The following is a 23,285-nucleotide window of genomic DNA, read 5'->3' on the forward strand; positions in this document are numbered from 1 at the left end:
AAGCATAAACATTCCCCATACATGTACGGGGAATGCTGTAGGAGTGACAGTCCTTGGGCATACATATATGAATCCGATCAAGATTCTTGCTGTTGCTGTTGGGTTTATTTACACTTTTTACCAAAACTTAATTTTAAGGTTCCCTGCTTTGTAGACATGTACGAAACTTTTCTTTCTTCCGTTGCGCGCTACTTTTTGCTCAGTTCGAGTAATATAAAAGGAAAACATCCAACAAGATCGAAGAAGTGTCATATGTAAAAAGTCCGTTTTAGCGAAATGCTGTACAGCGAGGTATGTGAGTACACACCCTAATGTATGAATTTGTTCAAAAGTAAATGTTTTATTGTTACTTTTCTAATAGGAACCACTCACCAAGAGCCAAAACCATACCCAAATATATTTTCGTGTCTTAACACATGGCATGCGTTAGCAATTAATAACGCACATATCTGCCATCTAGCTTAGTTGTAATTAAATACATTTATACCTGTTAGGTTACCCCACCCCTAGTCAAGCCAAATTAATTTCTCATTTGATTGTCCACCGACAACTAGTAGTCGCTTTCCCTAAGTTGCAATTTATATACTTTCGTGTATGCATCCAAAAGATGAATGTTCTTACCAAAAAGACGTTCAAAAATATAAACTGTATTTATTATTGTTTTAAATGGATATATATTTTTGCATATTATGCCGGTTGCATTTGTTTCCAACTACGCGAAAGAGCTTTCCAATTCACGAAATGCAGTATTGCGTACACTAACTTCATACGGATAGCCATATTACTTGGCTTTGTGGGAAGCATGATAGTTAAATGTTTGGACAATGAAAGTTCCAAAGCAATGTTGGATCGTTTGTCGCCTGTTTTGAAATTAACACTCGCCTTGGAATGTTTTATCAGTGCTATTACTTACGCGGTGGCCAGTGCATCGATGGAAAAAAATAAATACAAGCTGATGCGGTTAATGCAAAGTTTCCAAGTGCTGGATCACAGAATGCAGATTGAGTTTCCCTACGTTAATTGGAATTATCACAAGACAGAACGGAAGTTTACTTCAATTACGTTATTTTTAATCGCTTACTACTATATTGTTGCATTTATTTATGTATTCAAATTAGCGAATTGCAATTGCGATTATGCTACAACAATTGTGTTTGCCCTGAGCTATGCAACGCTCACATCTGCGCCAGGTTTTATAACATTTTTAAATCTGGGCTTGATGGATTTACAACGCATCCGTTTTCGCCTTATTCGACGTCTGCTGAAACAGAATTATGCGTCAGCAGCTCATATCACAGGACAAACAGAATTTGAAATGCGCCTTGCGCGCCTTATTAACTATTGTAAGGGTTACATTCAACTCGTTTTGCAAATGAATGATGTGTTTGGCGTAGCGTGCGGCGTTGATTTATTTCATGATTTCGCTATACTAACAAGCATGACGTTCTTGGTATGCCAGAGAGCGACTGAATCAAATGCCCGTCTCGAAGAATACACCTCTACATTATTATTTATGCTACCACGAATGTATAAGGTAACGATTTATACGATCTATGGATATGTGGCACACAAGGAGGTAAGTGCTAGTACATGTATTGCATGCAAAACCAAGCATTATTGTTTATATTAAATTATTGTTGCAGCGGCAAAATTGCACTCATGAAGCTATAATGTGTGGAAACTATTTTAGGCGCTCCAAGGCAATCCGCTATAACTTGGAAGCATTTCTCCATTGGCGAATGCACAACACATATTCGCTTTTGATTGGCAAAGTGACGCGGTGCAATCTTGCACTACTTTGCTCAGTATGTTTATAAAATATTATTACATCCATGCATAAACTTGTGGCAAAACAATTTATTTGAAATTACTTCCCGTGAAATAATACATACCTGTGCAGTCTAAGTTTAAAAATTGTAGTGCAGAAATTTCCTATATTTGAAGGCAGAAATAATTAATTTCAAGTATATTGGTTTGGCGAACGGTCACAGCTATTGCCAAATGTATCGTGTTTTTTTTAAGAGCTTGAGAAATTAAAACGATAAACAAAACAGGAATTTTAGTTGAATGCGTGTTTTTTTATTTTAATCTGGTAGATAATTTCATGGAATTTATTTTTTGTATATGATATCCGCCGTGGCTACAAGTTACGTGGCTAAATACAGTTAGAAGACCGAAAAAAACCAATCGATATTTGATCAAAATTTCGGCCTTAAATTGTTTATAAAAAAAAATATTTTTCGGTGAGAAAAAATCTTCGATTAATTACTAAAAAATAAAATTCAGACAGCATGGCTCGATAGCGCTCGCCATTCACCGTAACGGTAGCTCCTTTCACGATAATGATGTTGTTGTTGTTGTAGCAGCAATAACATTCTCCGTTCATGTATGGGGAATGCTGCTGAAGTGACAGGCCTTAGCCGAATATAAATCCGGTTCGTGTAGAACCGACTGTCGTGAGAACGTAAGGATCGATGATACCGCCAGTGCTGTATGAACTTCGGTAACATATATATATATAGCTATATATATATTTTTTTTTTTTTCAAAGTAAATTTCCCCAATTTGGAAGCATTATTCTGGCGATAAATGATTCATAACAACAGTTTGCCATGCCAACACAGTTAGCCATTCCCAGCTGTCAAAGCATAGTTACCGTAATCGAAAGTTCTCATGCACCTAAAAAAACACCCGATACATGCACATGTATGATGGTTTGATGTATATTGCCACAATTTTAAATATTCGTTTGTTCGTATTTCAATTTTTTATTACAGATTTTTAATAGTATCATCAGCAGCGTTATTATTTTAATACAACTGCAGTTCCAACAGAATAGCATTACCACCACTCGTTTGAAGAAACACGGCATGATGTATACCGGAATCCGGAAATCGTGAAAAAAGATTTCATTGTAATTGATTTATACCGTTTTATTTCATTAATAAAACAAGCACGCATATATAACTTCATTGCTTTTTTTTAATTTTTCGAAAATAACGCAGAATAGGCAAGAACATGTAAAACAAACCATTATATCGTCCCCTTTCTGTGTTAACCTCGTAACTTCATTTTTTTCGAAATTGAAATTTTTAGTGAAAAACACTCCTTAGCACTCCTGTTACGTAAAACAAAACATACAATGTTCATAATGATTATATAATATTTTTCAGAGCGTTTCGATTTTTCTCGTGTCTACGTGTTCGAATTCAAAAACCTCGTATATACTATAAGTATCGTATCAAATAAGTTATAACTTTTCATAGAAGTTAAGTAACTCGTAAACATTTTTATCGATTTACTGAAAATTATGATTTTGTAGATACGAGGTTAGCACAAAGGGGACGATATGACTGTTCAGATCAATTGAATAATTCAGTTTTATTTGTAAAGCCACTTATGAATGTTTGATGAAACTTCTGTAAATTCCGAAATCGTCGACATTGTATAAATGCGAGTTTACCTGTACACCTGAAAATACATAAAATTAGAAATGAAATTTTTTAATGTAAATTAAAACTACCGAAGAATAATTCAATCTCTTCATAGGATACTTCTTGGTTTTGTCGCATTTCACGTATATGCTCCAACAATTTCGTCAAACGATTGCACGTATATAATCTATTTGCATAATTTTTTAATAGAAGTACCAGATTTTCATTAGTGTTCCAATAATATGGAAACCGATTCTTGCCGAGATATTCTATCATACGTTGTAAAATCTAAAAACAAAAAACAAATCTTGTAACCCAACCATGTAGATTATCAGCAATATGTGTTAAAATGAAATAAGGGGGAAAAAATGTGCTTAATAAACAGCTATTTTCTGCTTTCATTCGAGATACAAAAGCATATTCGTACATACGCACTCACAGCAATTAGAACATCAATCACAGTCTCCTTAGATTTATCTGATCCTGCCTTTTCTTTCGAATAAATCGACTCATAGCTAATCGATTCCACGTGACTTTTCTTTAATGTGTGTAGTTTACTGCGTTTTATCAGTGACACTAATAATCGCATTGCAAGCAAATACGACGGAGATGATGCCAATTCGCGTTCAGTTGAGGGCGCACACAATGAAAAGTATTCCATATACTGAACGTCTGCTGCAGCTAACCAAATCTTTTTTAAATAATGCGTTGGATGTGGCATTGCGGGTTTGTTGCTGGCACAAATTTTTAGTAATACACGGAAACGTATTTTCATTGTAATTTCTTCAGTGGTGGCATTTAGTATAATGTAGTTATTTTGCCATTCATTATCACAGTCGATATAACTGTAATTCAAGTTTTTTGTTTCATCCATCAATTCCAATTCGTAAATATCGCCCATATGACCACGCACAAAATATCCACTAAAATCTAAGCCTTGTGCAATTAAACATTTTACCATATGGGTTACATTGCCGCCGGCAATATTTCCACCATTACCAAGAAATGGTAAATCATGTATGCCAATTATTCTGTTACGTCCACGCTGGGCAATTTTAATAAAGGATGGGTATGGTGTTTGAACGACACCAAGAGGCATGAAACGAGAAAAATCCAGTACTATCGAACAATTGAAATTACTGGCTGAAATTTACAAATAAACATATGTATGTACATAAATACAAGACAGGATTTTTATCAGCCCTCACCTTGATAATTCGAATTTTCTATGAGCACAGGACCTATTATTGAATCGTTTTGCAACATGCTCATTAGATAAATTCGTATCAATTCGAAATCTTTTTCCAAATAACTTCTAGTCTCTACTTCTACTGAAATCGCATTCGTAATGTTTCTCAAATGCTTATCAAACATCGCCATTTTGAAGAGTCGGCGCTGAGCTTTTAAAACTTTAATATATTTTCACATTCGATCGCAGATTTTTTTTGGGTTTTAATAAATTAACCAAAATTATACTTAACATACTGCGTAATACTGAAAACATGTGAAATTTAAATGAGAATCGGCAAAAACGGTAAAATTCTTTTGTAACAGTAGAGCTGCCACCACACTAATAATATTAGATTTTCAACACTTTCTTTTAAGTCGTTGCGTTTAGGTTTCTGCCCAACGATATTTTTGTTTTGACTGATGTGATTTTTATCTGTCGGAAAAATATGTTATGATGAAAAAGTGTGTGAATGAGTTGGAAAATATCCTGCACTTTATGATTTACCTAAAACAAAATATATAGATACAGTTTCTAAAAATGGTGTATAGAACAAAATCGGTGAAGTAATAAATTTAAGCAACACGATATGAGATTCAAATTTTTATAAGACGTGCCACGCCCTCTTTTCCAATACCTAATGCTTTTCGTCTTAAGTATGACATTCGTGATTTATGTAGCTGTATGAAATTTAAGTAACGCTTATGCTAGTTTCAAAGAAAAGCTATATGAATGTTTCAGTTAGTCTGGGAAGAACTACGCCCTCTTTTCCAATGCCTACCACTTTTTACCATACGAAAACTTCACGTAAGCACCGTAAATATCGTTGAAATTTATATATTTATGTATAGCGTCGGAAAAATAAATGGGGTCGCGACATTTCAACATTTTTAGGTTCCTTTCTTAGGAATTTCGCAGTAGATTTTTAAGCAACTTACCGTTGAGTCATATTTAAAGCTTTATATTCAAACACCCTAGAATTTGAAAGTACGTTCACATATGCAGTTATTAGCAATAAATCCACAAAATTAATCTACCTGTTCACATATGGCAGATTACTTGCAAATTGACAATCGGTTGACAATACTTGAAAGATTTTTCTTCATAGAAATTGCCTTGGCAGAATATTTCGATATTTTTGGTTTGTTTAATTATTATTAACAAAGTGAAGAAAAAACAAGGAAATGGAATAGCTAATTTAATTGCGCAATTGGCTGCTAGTAATAAACTGTTGAAGGAATTCCGTAAATGACGTTTACTGGGGATTCAAAAAATTATGGCAGCAATACGCATGCGAATTTCGATATTAAATTTTATAATAAGTAATAAGTGAACAAAGCGTTTATGGAAATACTCATTTTTCTGTTATATGAATGCATAATTAAGAATATCTAACGAAAATTGTATTAGAATTATGTCTACAAACCTCTTTTATTTGCCGACGTGCATTTTATTTAGTTTTTACGTTGAAGTTTTTCCTTACACTCGTAAAAATAACTATCGTGACACAGAGTTGTATGTAAAAAAGTATGGTAATAATCTACGATTATTTCATAATCTCAGATTTCGGGAGAAAAATTTTGTATGGGTAATCTCGCTTTTTAATTACGGATTTTAAGTTATGCACGAAAAAGTAGATAATCTACTTATATGTGAACGTATTATAAGTGATATTAGGCGAATTCAAAGAAGGTGGCTTCGCTAGAGCAATAACGACATTTATATGTATTTTGTTTTCGCAATTTGCTTGTTTGATTGTGAAAAATTCAATTTAAGCAAGTAAGATTGAATACAAGATTGCACCTTCCTTAACTTTCAAGATCGTCAAAAAATGTCTACAGCTGAGATCACCTGATCTCAAAACGCTCTTTTATGTAACATGGTTGTATATTAAATGATAGAATTTCATAAAAAATCGTATCAAAAAGTCTAAAAAATGTTGTAATATAATGTCTCACGAAAAAAACATTATTATAGCTAAGAAATAAATTAAAATTATGGTATTTGTTATTGTAAATTTTCCAAGTCAAAAGTATTATTTGATTTTTTTTTTGTCGATTTTCTATTGTTTTTAATGTTTCCATCAAACTTCTAATTTATCATAGGAACCCCGCCAATACGGTTAAGCGAAAATACCCAGCACCCACACCATCAAACTCACTTACCAAAAAAGCGGGGGAAATTTTGTATACTTGTACTGCTGTACAATGTTCCTATGGGCCGTCACGTCAGAAAGTAAAGGAACGAAAAGAGAAAGAGCAATTGAGTGTAATGGATATAATATATTTCTTACATATACAATTGCTCACAAAATTTGTTTAGATTCTGTACTGACGTCACTCAATTGTCAAATTCACAAAGAACAATGTAGCGTTTTTCGGAAGGATCCACTTTCTGTATGTCTCCATGTACATATCTCTCTCAGCCCAATTTCGGCAAGCTCAGGACCCCATCGAAAACGACAATTTGCCATTCGAGGCGAATTCCTATATAGTGATGTTGTTAGAATAGCCGATTGTTTTTTGATTTTTGAAGTGAAACTTCTTAGGCGTCGATAAACGAGCGAGAATGGAGAGTAAAATTTCAAGGCCATGCAACGTTTTGGGCATTTTCGTTCCACGAGAGAGAAAAAAGATATAACTTAGAGGAAAAGGAGAGAGAAAGAGAAGTATACCTTCTATATATCTTAGATACACTTTAGGCTCTTTTTCCTTGTGGTTGCTAATTTCTAGTGATTAATAACACTGCCTCCTTTTTGGCGCTTGTTTGTTGGTGCAAACTTGTAGAAAATATATTTTTGGTGCCTACTGTTTGGGGCAGTTTTTGATCTCAATGTTTTTGGCATTTTTTGGTGCCTACTTTTTGGCACTTATTTTCGCTTCCTGACTAGAGCTTGTGCGTACTATAAAGAGCTATCCATGCCGGCGTCGGATTTATTGGTATTGTCTTACGGTAATTTGTGCCGTTGCTGCGATCCTGGAATCGTTGCGTTTGTGCGGGTGATAAATGCTCGGAGTAGTGCGCGTTGTTGGCACGGTTTGTGTCCGGCGTTTACCTACACCGATCGATCCTTCTCCGTTTTTTGTAAATTTTGTCTATTTCTATTCTCTGCAAATGTTGTGAACTTATTTAGATATATATTCTTTCTCTCTCTCTCTCCCTTCATCTCTCTCTCCCTTCATCTCTCTCTCTCATTCTCTCTCGAGTCTCTCCCTCTTTGTTTGTATGCCTTTAAAGTTTCACTTCTGTTATGTGTACTCCGCTACACGCACTTTTTTTGGTTTTTGTAGTTTGAATGTTAATGTCTGATTAGTAGACAATAATCAGCTGATTTTGTCCTCCAAATCACCAAATCCATGTAAATTTTGTTTTTTATACCAATGATACCACCTTGTAAGAACTCGGATTGTTACCACTTGTGTTATGAAAGTCATACATGTACATATATATTTTATTATTAAAAACAACACTTCATATTTTTATTTTTCACATTCAAACCTACATATCTAAATAATAAGTATGAGTAATAATTGTGTGTGTGTGTGTGTGTGTGAATTGTGTGAAGAACCAAAACTCGTACTAGATCCGTATTTTTAAGGAAGCTAAATTAAAGAGAAAACAATTGAGATTAGTTACAAAATACTAACAATAATATCATAATGTTATAACATACTGCAATGTAAAGATTGCACAATACTCAAAATATTTATATGCGGAACTTTCATTTATTGGGATACAAAATGCAAATATAACTACTTTTTTAAAGGCAATAATGTAAGAATAAAATTAACGACAGTAATATTCCGTAATGACCTAATATATGGACTTCTTCTTTCTATGGAGCCTTGCAACCACTCGATGGTTTGGTACGAGTCCAAAAAAAGTGTTAGTTGCGTCATCTCATTTGCAAAGTTTCGGCATTTACAGTTCGTGTCAGAAAAAAAAACCGGTTTTTTTTCTTGTAATTTCAAGATATATTTCGTTCTGCTTTTTGCTGCGTAATAGTCCCACTGAAGGGCTACGCCACCAGTGCTAACTCAGTTTAGTGTCGTTAGAAACTTTTCTCTAAACGCAACCAAACAAAAATGAGAGAAGTACGCGAAGCGTTTTGAGGCGGTAATTTTATGCACGCATTCGAAAGGGCCGAAATTATCTCACGCCGCGGCTGCAAAAGTAATTAAAAAATCAAAAAAGTTTCTTGTGATGTGGAATTAGCGGTATAAGGTGTACAAAAATGTTGATGATTTTTTCGAGCGCGGCTTGAAGCGAGTGACGACAAAAAAACAGGATAAAGTGTTTTAAGCAACTCGTGCGTCAAGTTCGTAAAATCTGGTCCTCTTTGTTGACGAACTAAGCCGAAAACCTGGTTCAAAGCATATCGAGAAGATTCCAGGATATACTCCAACGATGGAGAATATACGTCTTATTGAGTAATTGCGAGTCGTAGTTTTGTACATACTTTCATGTAAAAAAATTTTAAATACATGTCTTTTATACTTCACGAACAATCGTGGTTTCTTTTTTCTGACACAGACTGTACATATTCATATCAAGATTAAAAGACAAACAGATACTCATTTAGGACTAATGGATTTGCATCTTCAAGTCCTTGGAAGGAATAATTTTTAGACTTAGTTTTAGAAAACCCACTGCCAAATTGACAAATTAAACTATAAATAAGTTAGAGTGTGTTCGAGCTGTAATAAATTCGGCAGTGTTATTTCTTATGTGATGTCAGCACGTTCTGCAACAATGCCAGCACCACGCGTTTTTTCACGAAAATGTTGGCAATCTGATGCTCATCACTAACTATTCATCCGCAATATAAAAGTTTACGATGCGGAATTGAAACGAAAGAGGATAAGTTTTTATTTAATGAATACTACTTTGCAGTTTAATATTGTTCATGGATTGCTTTTAGCGCAAAATTGAGTTCAAATGAAACTAAGCTATTGATCTCTATTTCCATGTTTTTAAACAACACGTTCGGCGCGAAATAACTTCTGCAATATTGCGGCAGCTAAGCAGCTGAGTATCAGCAACAGGCCATCAAAACCAGAGAACGTAAATTATTAAATTAACGTAACGTAAATTATTATTAAATAATAACACACATTACAAAAACAACAACAAAATCATGTTTACTCTATTTAAAAAGTGTCAAAAAAATCTTTGCATAACTGATGAAAACAACAAAAAATGCAGTTATTTTCCGCGAATTTCATTATTTGGGTTTTTTTGCAATATGGTATGGAATCTGAAAATCTATGCAAAGATATTTTTGACAAACTGTATTTTCTGTCGAGTTAAGCCATTTTCCAATCATTGATTGTTTTGTCTTTAAAATCTGTGAAATACGTGTTACTTGCCATTTTTACTATTCTAATACCACGCAGAAAATGAAGTTAGGTTAGCTAAGGTTGTGAGAAGTTCCGTTAAGTGGCCCCTTATGTTTGCAATGACGCCACATAATATTATATTTATAAAAATACATTGAGAGTGGTGTTCGTCCACTGAATTTTTGACTACTATTTTACGCTAAACTTTTGATATGAAAAAAAAAATTGGTCACAAGTATCCTATTTTATTAAAAGTGAATATATGTATAAACAAAAATAGAATCCTTAATTCATTGTTTTGAAAAAATCTGCAATCACAAAAAACGCACTAGGGAGGCGCTATACTTTTGGCCAATACTGTATGCATGTATGTTCATATGTACTAAATGTTTATTTTTTTACAAACCTTGAAATGAGTTCGGCATCGCTTATATGTAAGGTTCGGCTCGAATTTATACTGCCTTAATGTTTCATAGGCACGTTTAAGTTTTTCGGCGTAGTCATCAATTTCCTCATTGTCCAAGTTATCCAATAGGTTGTTTTTTCGGTCCCAATAAAAAGGCAAACAACCTTCAGCGAAACTATCAGCCAAAGACTCCAGCATCTGAGTATAATAAGAAATCGTGTCACTAAAATAAACTCTCTGTTTTTTATAAACAATATCCTAAAAAAATTGTATGCCGGAAATTCAATAATATATTTTTAAATACACCATTTTTATGAAAATATATTAAAAAATACCCTATGGGATATGTACATACATATGTTAATTAAGTAACTTTTTCGATATTATTAGCCGTTACTCGATATAAGTCAGTAGTGCAAGGATTTCAAGATCGAGTTACTTTTTAGCATTGATTTGTTATGACAGCTATCACAATTCGATGATGACACTTCTGGCATTTGATAAGTAGAAAACAAGACGAATTAATTAATTATTAAAGGTTGTGTTGTTAAATCAGCTGATTTGTTTTTTTTTTTTCGCTGTGTCCATGTGGCTGTCAGCACAGAATAAAGCAAGGCGAATTAATTTTTTGTTTTTTACTTTTCCAATACTTTGCCATGCCAATCAAACGTACAAAACATTGTTGTTGGTCTAATGCCACCACCTTTATGAAAATGCGTCTTGGTAAAAAACGTACAATTTTCTAAAATGAATTAGATCTCCCTTGAGAATTATTTGAAAATAATTAAAATCAACTACAAACTAAAACTAAAATAAAAAAAAAATCAGGAGCGCGACGAAATACTAAGTTTAAACATTTTTCTTGTGTATAATTTCTTGTTTAAATGTTTTTTGTAAAAGTATTGCGCATTATACAATAAAACCCTATAACTAAAATCTCCAAACTTTGTAAAAAAAACTCACAAAACTAATATTTAACAAATTAAAAAACATTACATCAACATTTTGAACTTTTAGACCATTAAATTTTAATAAAATAAGTTTGAAGTCGCTCAAAAATTACACTGATTTTTGACAAATTTGTTTGCATACAATGTTGAGAATTTTCTTCTTATAAGTCACATGTTTCGAATTATATTGAAAAAAATGCTCAACACATCAGCGAAAAACAATTGTCAAAAATCAACGCGATTTCTGAAGCACTTCAAACTTATACTTTGTATCAAACTGCATAACCAGCATTTTTTTTTTAGAAGTTGCTAAGTTTTTGTGAATTTTGTACACAGTTTTGAGTATTGAGTCATACGGGTTTCGTTGTTGAATGCAATATTCTTTTATAAAAATAAAAAAAAAATGCATAAAAAACATGAAATGTATATATTAAATGTAATAATTCGTCGCGCTTTTATTATTTTGACCACAGGTGTACATATACCTAGGTGTATATGATTCACATATACTACAGGGTCCGGCACTCGAAGTGTAACCAACTTCAGACCGCTCGTGCAGCTGATGCACGGGCATCAGCTGTCTGTTAGTTGGCTAAATGACAGTCCAGAGTATTGCTTACAAGCGCGCGGAAGCATTTTGCCGAGAGTAAACACGAAAAAAGAAAAACAGTAATGGATTTCAAACGTGCATTATATTTGACTGGGAAATCACAACCAGCGAATGTTCGTGAGCTCGAGCCCCTTAAAGTAAATCAAGTTTTTGTTTATCGCAGGATTACTCGTTACAATGATACTGGTAGCATCGCGAAACTTCATAGATGTGGTCATCAAAAGGCTGCAACGTCACGTGAAATGGTACAAAAAGTGAAGAAACGACTTGAGCGAAATCTCCGACGAAGTGCCAATCAAATGGCGAAAGAACTGAAAATATTTGACTATAGCATCCACCGCATACTGAAAAATGATCACAAAGTCAAGCCTTACATGATCCAAAAGGCGCACAATCTCACACCAAAGCAGTAACAAGTCAAACTTGAGAGAGCGAAGGTGTTGCTTCGCTTGGTCGAAAGCGGCCATTTTCCGAACAATGTGTTTTCTGACGAAAAAATTTTTCAAATTGAGCAATTTGTAAACTGCCAAAACGATAGGGTTTATTTGACTGAGCGTTCATACGAAAGTTTGAGTCATTGACTGACCACCAGGAGGCAGCACCCGCCACAGGTAACGCTTTGGGCCGCTACAACCGCAGATGGACGCTCTCCAATCGTTTTCATTGAGCCTGGCGTCAAGGTAAATACGAAATATTATCGGAAAAGTATTCTGAAGGTTGCTTTGTAGCCATGGGCAGACAAACATTTCGGTGGCAGACTATGGACGTTTCAACAGGACTCGCCACCGTCTCGAGTGAACCAAGAATGGCTAAAACTCAACGTTCCGAAATTCATAACATTCACACAATGACTCTCAAATTCACCAAACGCGAATCCGATGGATTATTCTCTTTGGACCATATTGGAGAGCAAGAGCCGAACTAAAAGATTCACCAATGTCGCGGCGCTGATTCGGGCAGCTTGCAATTCGTTTCTGGACCGTCTCAAGGCCATAGTCAAGGTAAAAGGTGGTCATATCGAGCAAAAGTAAATTTATTCTTAATTTTGTATTATTTTCACAAATTTTATACTTTGAATTGAATGAAAGTTATTTTCCAAACTAAATTTATGGCCTACATATTTAATTGGTTACACTTCGAGTGCCGGACCCTGTAAATATGTACACATTTATATACTTACGTGCTCTAGTAAAATATGTAGTGGATTATTCCAAAAACTTTTTTTTTGTTTTTCAACTTCCCAAAGGAAAGCTGTGGTTATGAAATAACTTTTGAGGCGTTTCATGCCGTATTTATCGCGTAGAGACTTCAAGAGCCGAAAAACTACCTTTAGATTTTGCCTTCCCAGCAAAAGTTTTCGTTCAAATTTGGGATTGCAAATCATAAATGCACAACATTTTGTATGAAAGAGACGGACAGGTGGCTTTGGAACAGCGTACCATTTTGTGTTTCCGAACATTTTTCTATGACGTTTGCTAACTTTCATCCACTCAGCTTTTCCAAAGGAAATACCAGGAATTAAATCAATGGAAATTGAACGAGCAGTACACTTAGCATAGATCGTATGCGCCAATCCACGCTTTGAATACTTTAAGGTATATAAATCGCCCTGGTGACCACGAATTTCATTTCCGTATGTTTTCAAACAACTCCTTACAACCTTCTTAAGCCAAATCTGAAAACTCTTGCGCAACAAGCAATCATCTTCATCGATAAGTTCATTAAAACGATCGTAAACCTCGGCATAACCGTTCGCATCTTGTAAATGCTCCATAACTTCCTCTAAATCCAAATTTACATATCCGGGACTATAAGCATCCCTATTCACAACAATATTAGATGAATGAGGGATACCCAATATAAATATGACGTCGAACTCATTGGGATATTTTATGCGCACGTTGTTGGCGTAACTTCCTGTAGGTGTAAATGTGAATATATAAAATTTGGACATAGATATATTCGTAAATACCCAGACGGAAAATTCGTCATGTGCGTATGACTTTTAAGACGTAGGTATAGCACCTTGGTCAAAAAGTCCCCGGAAAAACCGCCAGGTGCCACTCTAAGACAGCTGATTTGTGTTCTGTTTTTTTTTTTGTTAGATTGCTACAGCTGTGATTAACATTCCTACCAAAATTGTATAGCCATTGCTTGACAATTGCAAAAATGCATATGTTCTGGATTTTTCAGTTTTAAAAATAGATTTGAATTTGCAACAACGAGTTTGTATTAAATTTTTCGCTGAAAACACCAATAAAGTGAAAGAAAAGTTGATAAATAACCGCAAATTAACAAACAGACACAAAAGCTGACAGAGGACTTGAACATTGTTTATGGATTCGCTCAGGGCATTGTAGGACCCAAATCATTAGGGTTTGGGACGTGTTGCTGCAAATTTGGTCTCAAAGAACCTGCATTTCACATAAAAAAGGAACCGCCTTGATATCGCCAAAGGCAAGATTTCTAAGGCTGAATCAGACCCAACATTCATCAAACGCGCTATTACTGGAGATAAGACGTGGCTTTATGAGTACGACACGCAATCCAGACATCAGGCGAGTGAGCGGAGAGCTCGGAATAAACCAAGACCAAAAACCCACGTCGTTTTCAGTCAAAACCGAAAGCGATGCTCACGGATTTTGTAAATTACAACGGTATTGAACACCACGAATTTTTGTCAGAAGGTCAGACAGTTAATAAATACTATTATGTGGGCATTATGAGACGTTCACGTGAAGCAATTCGCCAAAAGAGAAGGGATTTGTGGAAAAACAATATGTGGATTTTGTGCTATGATGACGCACCGTCTCACAGTGCCATCATTATCCGTGAATTTTTGACCAAGAACAAAAGGAATACCATCCAACAGCCATCGGATTCACCTGATATGGCTTTCTGCGATTTTTTACTTTTTGATCGAGCCAAAAACCGCTACGGGGAGAGCGTTTGGAGTTGATGGGGAGTACTTTAAAGGCGATAATATCACTTTTGAGAAATAAACTTGTATTTTGAATTTTCTGAATACATATATTCAAGATGGTATGCATATGCATCTACAGCTTGAACGCAAGCATGCATCCTTGATGAAAGAATAGTTCCATTTGAGCGCTTGTGTAATTGCCAACTAATAGGAAAACGAAGGCATGCATCCCAAGTCATTTTTTATTAGATGTACCAAATCTCTTTCTTTTTGCTGTTCGTGAACTTTAACTCATAAATGCGCATTGTGACGTCGATTGTTGAACTGCGTAGATTTTTTCAATTCTATGCACATATTAGGAATTTCTTTAAATCTTTTTTTACCCCTGTCTGGGCACATCACTATAAATGACCATTTCCGACTGGGTATTTCTACATGTCCTATATACATATGTGTGTATGCATGTATTATTTATACATACGTATTTACATATATTCCTTAAATTAAATCTGTTAATGTTTGCAGTAGCAACCACTCAATTAGAAACGGCATCTATTAATATCGTTTCGATTCCATCGTTTGAAGGTGAATTAACACAAGATGATTTCGGTATAGCAGCTTACCTGATTTTCTTTTTTTGTTCCTGCTATTTAATGACTTGAATGTCAAAGTGACTGCTTCTTGTTTATTTGTTAACATTCTTATCGAAATGTTGACATGCAAACCACCAAAACACAAAAACAAATTACCATACATGTAAATATTGTTGCTACCCTACGAAAGTTACCTTCTATCCTTCTTCCTTGCATATCACAAGTCATCACAATATCCGTTTTCTACTCATTACTGCTTGAAGCCTTTAGAGATTCCGCCATAGCAAGCCCTCTTATCTTTTCGATAATATTTGGAATAGATAAACAACGGGGTGCTTGAAAAGAATACATTTGACTCTAGTAATGTAAAGTTATTGCTATGGTGTCAAGGATGATAGATTTACCAAGTTTGCTTTTTAACTGTGGTGAAAAATAAAATTGTGAGGGGAACTTCGGCCCCCACGTCACTTGGGTAATTCAGCCGAATATAGCACGATCATTTCACATATATACGCACACTCGTCCAATCAATCATTATTCAGATGGCAACGAAGCAACATGAGCGGAGACTGTGCTGATTTTTTTTTTCTCGCACATCACTAACACAATTTTATCGTCAGCCGAAATTTGCACAATCACTTCACACATATTCACACACTCATCAAAGCAGTCGTTGTTCAGATGGCAACGATGTGTCATTGGTTGATTTTTTTCGTATAACACCAACACAACCCAACGTTTTATTGTTGTTTCTGATGAACCTGAGTCCTCATGACACTTTTCCAGCCATTGCTTCGTTTGAACGGTATTTTTCCCCCATTAAGAAGCAGTGTAAAATTAAAACACGAAACTCTTTTGAATTCTTTGTTTTGAAAACAACAAAAGTAGCATCACTCTTAGCACAATAACTCACGAACTAATGAATAGAATATCATGAAATTTTACAAGCTGTCTTTTTAAGGTTAGTACTAACTGAAAAAGAGGTGAATGATATAAAACTAGTGCCATCTATGTGTGAGGACCTGGACTTTTCAGTCCATGTGTTATGTAAAGACATCAGACTCTTATGCAAGTGCATATTTTGTTTAACATCACAAATCACAAAATAAAAATCCGATCTCTAGTTATGTATTATACTATTCTTTTGGGTACCTTTGAGTAGTTTGGTTCGACTTTGTTAGGCCTACTTTTTTTATGCAATTTTAGCTGGAAAGCTGAGGCATACATGACTAGATGCGAAACTCTCTCATTTTATGTGATAGCGCGCCCAAGAATTCGTTTGTGTTGAATGAACGAGCTGGAATCTATTTCTATTACTTTTGCAACCACCCCAACTACTGATGCGTGGGCAAAAATAATTCGCGCACCCAAAGCTTTCGTCGTTGGCGGGATTGACGTCTATCGCAATCGCAATATGTATTCACAGCTTCTAGTTAACATCATTATTCAACAATGTATTATGTGTTATTAAATATGGCTAGCATCTCTGCTTCCTTTTACGAATCATCTGACTGCGTTAAAGCGCCCATTCGGTCATGCAAGTTTTCAGAGCCAAGCAAAACATGTGGAACAGTCAAAGCCAGTCTGCATTGGGTCAGCACCTTAAATTTCTATCAAGCCTAAATTAAATCTAAGTATTGCCCAACACAGCTCTAATACAACAGTTAAGAGTTTAGGCAAAATATTAAGTTAAGTTACGCAAAGTGTGTCTATACCAACTGAACACTTATTAGTACTCCCTAAAATATGCTACATCTGTATTTTCCCTTGAACTAATTATTACTTACAGAGCATGAAGAAACATTTCCTTCAGGGGTTAGGTGAGTTTGAAAATTTCAAAAAATCGATTTTTTTTGTCTTATTAAATAGTATAATATGTTTAAAATATTCTCCTAAAATTTCAAATTGATCCGAGTAAAATTCTACGAGATAGACCCTTCAGAAGTTCCGCCCATCAGGCCATGTCAGTGCAGCGTTTCGCAGGTATACGCGTTTATCTCAAAACTCGATGTTTTAAGTCGGTGGACACGATTTCTCGAAAAGTTATGAAGCGATTTTGTTCAAATTTTGCACACATCTTTGGAATAACATTATCAAGTTATTGAACGAAGGATTTTTTTTTTTTATTACAACTAATTTTTTCGAGCCAACACATGACGAAAATTTGACCAAAAAATGTGTTTTTTTGTTCAAAGTCTGTCAAAAATTCAAATTAATTTTTTTTTCCTTCGTCCAGTAACGAGATTTATCCATGTACTAACGAAATATTTTTGGTTTTTTGATTTTAGATGAACCAATAATGAGTTATGCTGTCCACGGCAAGAGCATTCTTTTGTGAGACGTTAAGGGAGATGAGGTACCAACGGCTGAGTTTTCGAAATTTTTAAATAAAAATTTCACAAAATACTTTTTAAATATGTATCTTTGATATGCTGAATTGTTTAAATAAAATATATGATTGTATATATTAAAAAAAAAAGTAAAAATACCCTTTTTTGAACCTTTGTAACCCACCTAACCCCTTCACGCTTGTTTTAGCTGCTACGGCAGACATCAGTACCAGTTAAGAAAAAAAACCGGCTAACATATAGAATATACCTGCTGGAGGTACTTTCATTTGACGTGAGGAAATATTCGTGATGGTGTATAGCGCATTGTTCTTATATGCATAACATACTTTGTATAAATATGTACATACACATATACGTATATAGTAGATTTTAGAGTCATAATGCAATTTTGAAATCGCTTACTTACCAAAAAGACTTGTCCCTTGATACATCTTTCTAAATACACTATCAACTTTCTTCATGCCATTCAAAACGTGATCCCGTATGATATCAAAATCTTTTGTATAGATTGGTCTATCTTCATCACGTATTGTTATAAGTTGGGCAATGTCTTCCAAGTATGACTCATAGGGCTTTCGGGTCATGGTATTGTCGCAAAGTTGTTACTAAAATGTTAAATGATAAAAATAACACAAATATTTTAATGAACAGTTTATAATGGAATAAAATTATTAGGCACTCCACTCCAAAATACGAGTAATTTCAAACTACCAAAGTGTTAAATCTTTGATTAAAACAATAAATTGTAGAGTGTGCGTAAAGTCTAAAAAGTTGCATTTTTAAAGGTATACCTAAAATATTTTGGCGCTTTAAATTTGGTAGTCAATGTGTGAATAATCTTTAGTGCAAAATTATCAAGCGGATATAAATGATTTCTTTTTATCGAAATAACTGAACAAAGTGAGCTTTGTTACGACAAAATATTGACAATCCAAGTTTTAAGTGACGAAGAGAAGTCTCAGATTGAGATTGCCGATTTGGTGGGATGTTCGCAGTGCGCAGTTCAATCTGCTATTAAGCTATTTGGGGAGACAAAATCCCACCATAATAAATCAAAAGTGGAAGAAAACGCCTCACTAGTGTACAAGAAGACCGAAAACTGATTCTTGAGTCTCTCAAGGAGCGTGAAAACTCCTCTTCTGCCCTGTCGGAAGAAATTTGCAGAAAAAAATCGGAAAAATGTTTAAAATGGGCTCTTCGATATCAACATTTAACGGAGGAAGATTGGTCGAATGTTCTGTGGTCTGATGAATAGAATTTCGAGTGAGGCAGAGTTTACATCATTTTAAAATATCCACAACAAAGCTGTGTAAAATCGAGTAAATAACAAAATTTTTATAAAACGACTTCCTTTCTTTCCCAGAGGTATTTGGAACACCTGGTGTGACGTTCGTGAGGCAACGGGTTGCCGAGGAATACCATCCATATTGCGAGGTACACACACAGCTTTATGATTTGGGGGTTGTATGGCTACGAAATGTTCATATGCGAAGGTTGCATGGACAGTCAAAAGTACATAAATGTTTTAGAAACTGTACTTTCGCGTTTGTTAACGCGCATTTTCGGCGACACTAACTTAGATATTTACGAGGTGTGTTCAAAGAGTATCGCGAATTTTGAATTTTCGCAGGTTAGGTATATTCGAATTTCGATTTTTTTGTGGCGATATGTTGGTACTCATGTCTCTCACTCATACCGGCCATTTTAAATGTTCAGTTAATTGTTGACAGCTGCTTTGCTTGCACGTGTTTCGGCTCGTCTTCGATTTTTACCTATTCAAAAAGATGGATCAAAGAACCTGTATCAAATTTTGTGTGAAAAATGAAATTAAGTGCGCGGATGCATTCCGAATGTTGACTGTGTCATACGGAGAAGCTACTTTGGACCAAAGCAACGTTTATCGGTGGTACAAAATGTTCCCCGAAGGCCGAGAAGATGTGAACGACGAAAAGCATGCCGAACGCCCGAGCACTTCAACAACAGACGAAAAAATTGATGAAGTGAAGAAAGTAGTATTGGCCAATCGTCGAATCACCGTTGGAGAAGTTGCTGAGGACCTAGACATATCGATTGGCTCGTGCCATTCGATTTTTTTTCAATGATTTGGGCATGAGACGGCTCGCCGGAAAATTCGTACCAAAATTGCTCAATTTCGACCAAAAGCAGCATCGCGTGAGCATTGCTAATGAGATGTTGGACTCTGTCCGCGACGACCCAAATTTGCTCCAGAGGGTCATAACTGGTGACGAATCGTGGGTTTATGGTTATGACATGGAAACCAAAGCTCAATTATCTCAGTGGAAGCTGCCGATCGAACCAAGACCGAAAAAAGCACCCCAAGTTCAGTCAAATGTACAAGTACAATAGGGAATATTACGTGCAAGTTATGCGCAATTTGCGCGAAGCAATCCGCCAGAGGCAGAAACGCCCGGATTTGTGGAAGAACAATACATCGTTGCTTGTGAGCGACTTTTTGGCCAAAAACAACACACTAATGATGCCACAGCTACTGTATTCCCCAGATCTGTGATTTTTTCGTGTCACCGTAACTAAAGAGGCCCATGAAAGGACGACGCTACGCTACGATTTACGAGATAAAGACGGCATCGAAGGAGGAGCGGAACAAGATAAAAAAATTATTTTTTGCAGTGCTTCGTTGTCACAAGTGCATAATATCTCATGGGGACTACTTTGAAGGGGACAAAATAGATATTAATGAATAAATAAATAATTTTTGAAAAAACACAAAATTCGCGATTCTTTTTGAACACACCTCGTATGTAGATAAGTAAATTTGAGAATTTAAATCAGCGACTTCAATGCATTGATTGAGAGGCAATAACTTGTTTGGAGCACATGTGGACTATTTTAAAACGTAAGATACATGAGCACAGCATAACATCGCAAACAGCCCTGAAAAATGCTTTAATTCACTAGTGGAGCGCCATAAGTACAGCCGAATGTGCAAAATTTGTACGCAGCATGCGTCAGAGGATTGTTGCTGTTATCAAATCAAAGGGTGGTTCTACTAAATAATTCCATTTATTGGTAGTGATTTATTAATAAAAGATCATTACTTCACTTTTTAAAACGAAAAACTCATTAATAAGGCACCCCATCCTAATACTTTTGACCAAGACTGTATTTTCTAGAATTTTTTACAAATTGTTTATTTTAAGTACTTAGCATTCAATTAACCGTCACTCAAAAAACAAACAAAATTATAAAGCATGTGACAGTGAACACCAATCCTTAGAGTTTATTATTTTTAATGAGACAAAATATATTCAAAAAGAGGTTGTCTGTAAAGTCGGTTTACTGACGATAGTTTAACGTGATAACGTCATAAGAAAATACTGATTGAATGGTTGCATTTTTCAAAAGAAAATTTTAATTTTATTTGTTTGATAGATATTTTGTATGGAGATAGAGAATGAGTTAACATTAACATAACATAATATACTTTAACACAACATAACATAACATAACTTAACATAACATAACATAACATAACATAACATAACAAAACATAACATAACATATCATAACATAACATGCTGTTCAAGCAAGGTAACGACGCATGAGCAAGATAACGACGCAAAAAAAAAATAATAATATTAAAACAACAGGTATTATTAACAAACTTGGTTTTATTTTAAATTCTTCAAGTGAATCAAATTAATAATAATCAATAAGAAGGCATATGCAAATACAAATACGTGAATTTATATATGTACATATGCGCATATACATACACATACACGCTCACTTAAGTAGGAGAGAGCAAGATGTTGAACGTTGCCGTTCGTTTGCTTTGTCGTTCGCTCCGCGCTTTCGCTTGCAGTTCATTCAAGGTAACGGCAATGAGCAAGGTAACGACAAATGAGCAAGGTAACGGCAATGAGCAAGGTAACACTAATGAGCAAGGTAACGACAATGAGCAAGGTAACACTAATGAGCAAGGTAACGACACATTTTTTCGAGCGTGCAGCCTGTTAAATCGAATCATAAGACGTTATCACGTCAAAAGTAGTTTGCCAATTATTTAGTAGGTATTGAGAGATCAAACTATCACCTAATTTTTAAAATAACTAATATTTCTAAATTCTTCGAATGTATGGAAATTTCTAAGTAGCTAGCCGCACTTTCTGATAAACAAATGGTGGAGATTTTAGGGTAACCTAAAAGTTGTGATTCAAGGCCTTAGACGAGTTGGTTCCCATGCTTCGGTCGTTGGTTTTCTACTTCAGCCCTGGAACTAATGTTTTGTTAACAGATCCAAAGGTTGGTAGCAAACATTCCAAAGCATTTCTACCATTCAAAATAACTGAAAAAATCATTTGCAATAAAGTGAGCGTGTAAAGTTCTCACTGCAGCCGACGCAAAAAGTTAATTTGACGAAAAGCTCAACCGAATCGGCCAAAGTTATATGAACACACATATACATACATACGTATGGCACAGGCCAATATGTGTTCATCTTTATTGATGTTGCTTAGGTGATCCGATTATTCTCGGATCTTCGGTGAGAAGGTCGGTGTAGTAGGACCCTTGAAAGGATTATTTAATCGCGTGAGACATACATATATCATATTATTAAATGTGATGCTGCAATAGACAAGACGCATATGAATGTATGTATGTATATACACTTGCCAGAAAAAGTATTCGTACACAAAGAAATGAAAGCAACATATTAAGAAATTCATTGTAAAAAAAACTAAAACATTGTCAAGTTTTATGAGAAACTAGTTGTACCCGGCGCGCGTTACTACGCCAACAACTAAAATAAATTTAAGAAAAATAACTTTAAAGAAAAATCAGTACACAAATATTCAATTCATTCTACACCATTTTATTGATTTTGTTTATTTTGAAAAAAAATCGGTTTAACGGGGCAGAAGTTGCTACTCTGCAGCGCCACCTGGTGGCGAGTGGGAGCAATGAGCATATTCTACAAACCTTCCCCGTGGAAAAATACATATATATACCAATTTTTATAATAATCGGTCCAGTAGGACATACAGACAAATATTCATTTTTATATGGTTAAATTTCAAGGGCCGATGTTGAATGTAAACCACACCTAAACTTCAAGTTTTTTTCTGCATTTCATTTGACATTTTTCAATTTCAGACTAACTCAATTTGAACCATGGAAAGATACACAATCGAGCAACGCGTTAAAGTTATTCAGACTTACTATGAAAACGGGCGTTCAAATCAAAATGCACATCGCGCACTTCGTGATTTTTTGGTGAGGCACATTTTCATCTCAGTGGATTCGTCAATAAGCAGAATTGCTGCATTAGGGCGATTGATAATCCAAGAGTGATTGCCGAAAAACCAATGCATCCACAAAGAGTGACTGTTTGGTGCGGTTTATGGGCCGGCGGAATCATTGGGCCGTATTTTTTCCAAAATGAGGCCGGTCAGGCAGTTACTGTGAATA

The 23,285-nt window shown here is 35.1% G+C and overlaps 3 protein-coding genes across 3 annotated transcripts in view; 1 reads left to right on the plus strand and 2 right to left on the minus strand.

Annotated features, from left to right (window-relative positions):
- The first annotated feature begins 319 nt into the window (after positions 1-319).
- LOC129244098 (putative gustatory receptor 47b) lies at positions 320-2,900 on the plus strand. The gene is made up of 3 exons (XM_054881716.1): positions 320-1,576; positions 1,644-1,805; positions 2,778-2,900. The coding sequence occupies exons 1-3, from the start codon at positions 608-610 to the stop codon at positions 2,898-2,900; spliced, it is 1,254 nt and encodes a 417-aa protein (XP_054737691.1). The 5' UTR covers positions 320-607.
- Positions 2,901-2,960: 60 nt separating this feature from the next.
- LOC129246267 (uncharacterized) lies at positions 2,961-4,898 on the minus strand. Its single transcript, XM_054884958.1, has 4 exons — positions 4,643-4,898; positions 3,874-4,577; positions 3,524-3,722; positions 2,961-3,471 (listed from the first exon to the last, which is right to left on the minus strand). The coding sequence occupies exons 1-4, from the start codon at positions 4,812-4,814 to the stop codon at positions 3,398-3,400; spliced, it is 1,149 nt and encodes a 382-aa protein (XP_054740933.1). The 5' UTR covers positions 4,815-4,898; the 3' UTR covers positions 2,961-3,397.
- A 3,247-nt stretch (positions 4,899-8,145) lies between these two features.
- Positions 8,146-23,285, minus strand: part of LOC129246268 (cyclic GMP-AMP synthase-like receptor 1) — a 38,965-nt gene continuing 23,825 nt past the window's right edge. The window contains exons 2-5 of the mRNA XM_054884959.1: positions 18,241-18,439; positions 13,148-13,884; positions 10,408-10,605; positions 8,146-8,264 (exon numbers count right to left, since the gene is read on the minus strand). Of these exons, the coding sequence (XP_054740934.1) occupies positions 8,256-8,264; positions 10,408-10,605; positions 13,148-13,884; positions 18,241-18,418 (1,122 nt within the window). The 5' untranslated portion in view covers positions 18,419-18,439 and the 3' untranslated portion in view covers positions 8,146-8,255. The remainder of the gene's footprint in view (positions 8,265-10,407; positions 10,606-13,147; positions 13,885-18,240; positions 18,440-23,285) is intronic.

This window comes from Anastrepha obliqua, chromosome 4, assembly GCF_027943255.1.
Source record: "Anastrepha obliqua isolate idAnaObli1 chromosome 4, idAnaObli1_1.0, whole genome shotgun sequence".
Classification (NCBI taxonomy): domain Eukaryota; kingdom Metazoa; phylum Arthropoda; class Insecta; order Diptera; family Tephritidae; genus Anastrepha; species Anastrepha obliqua.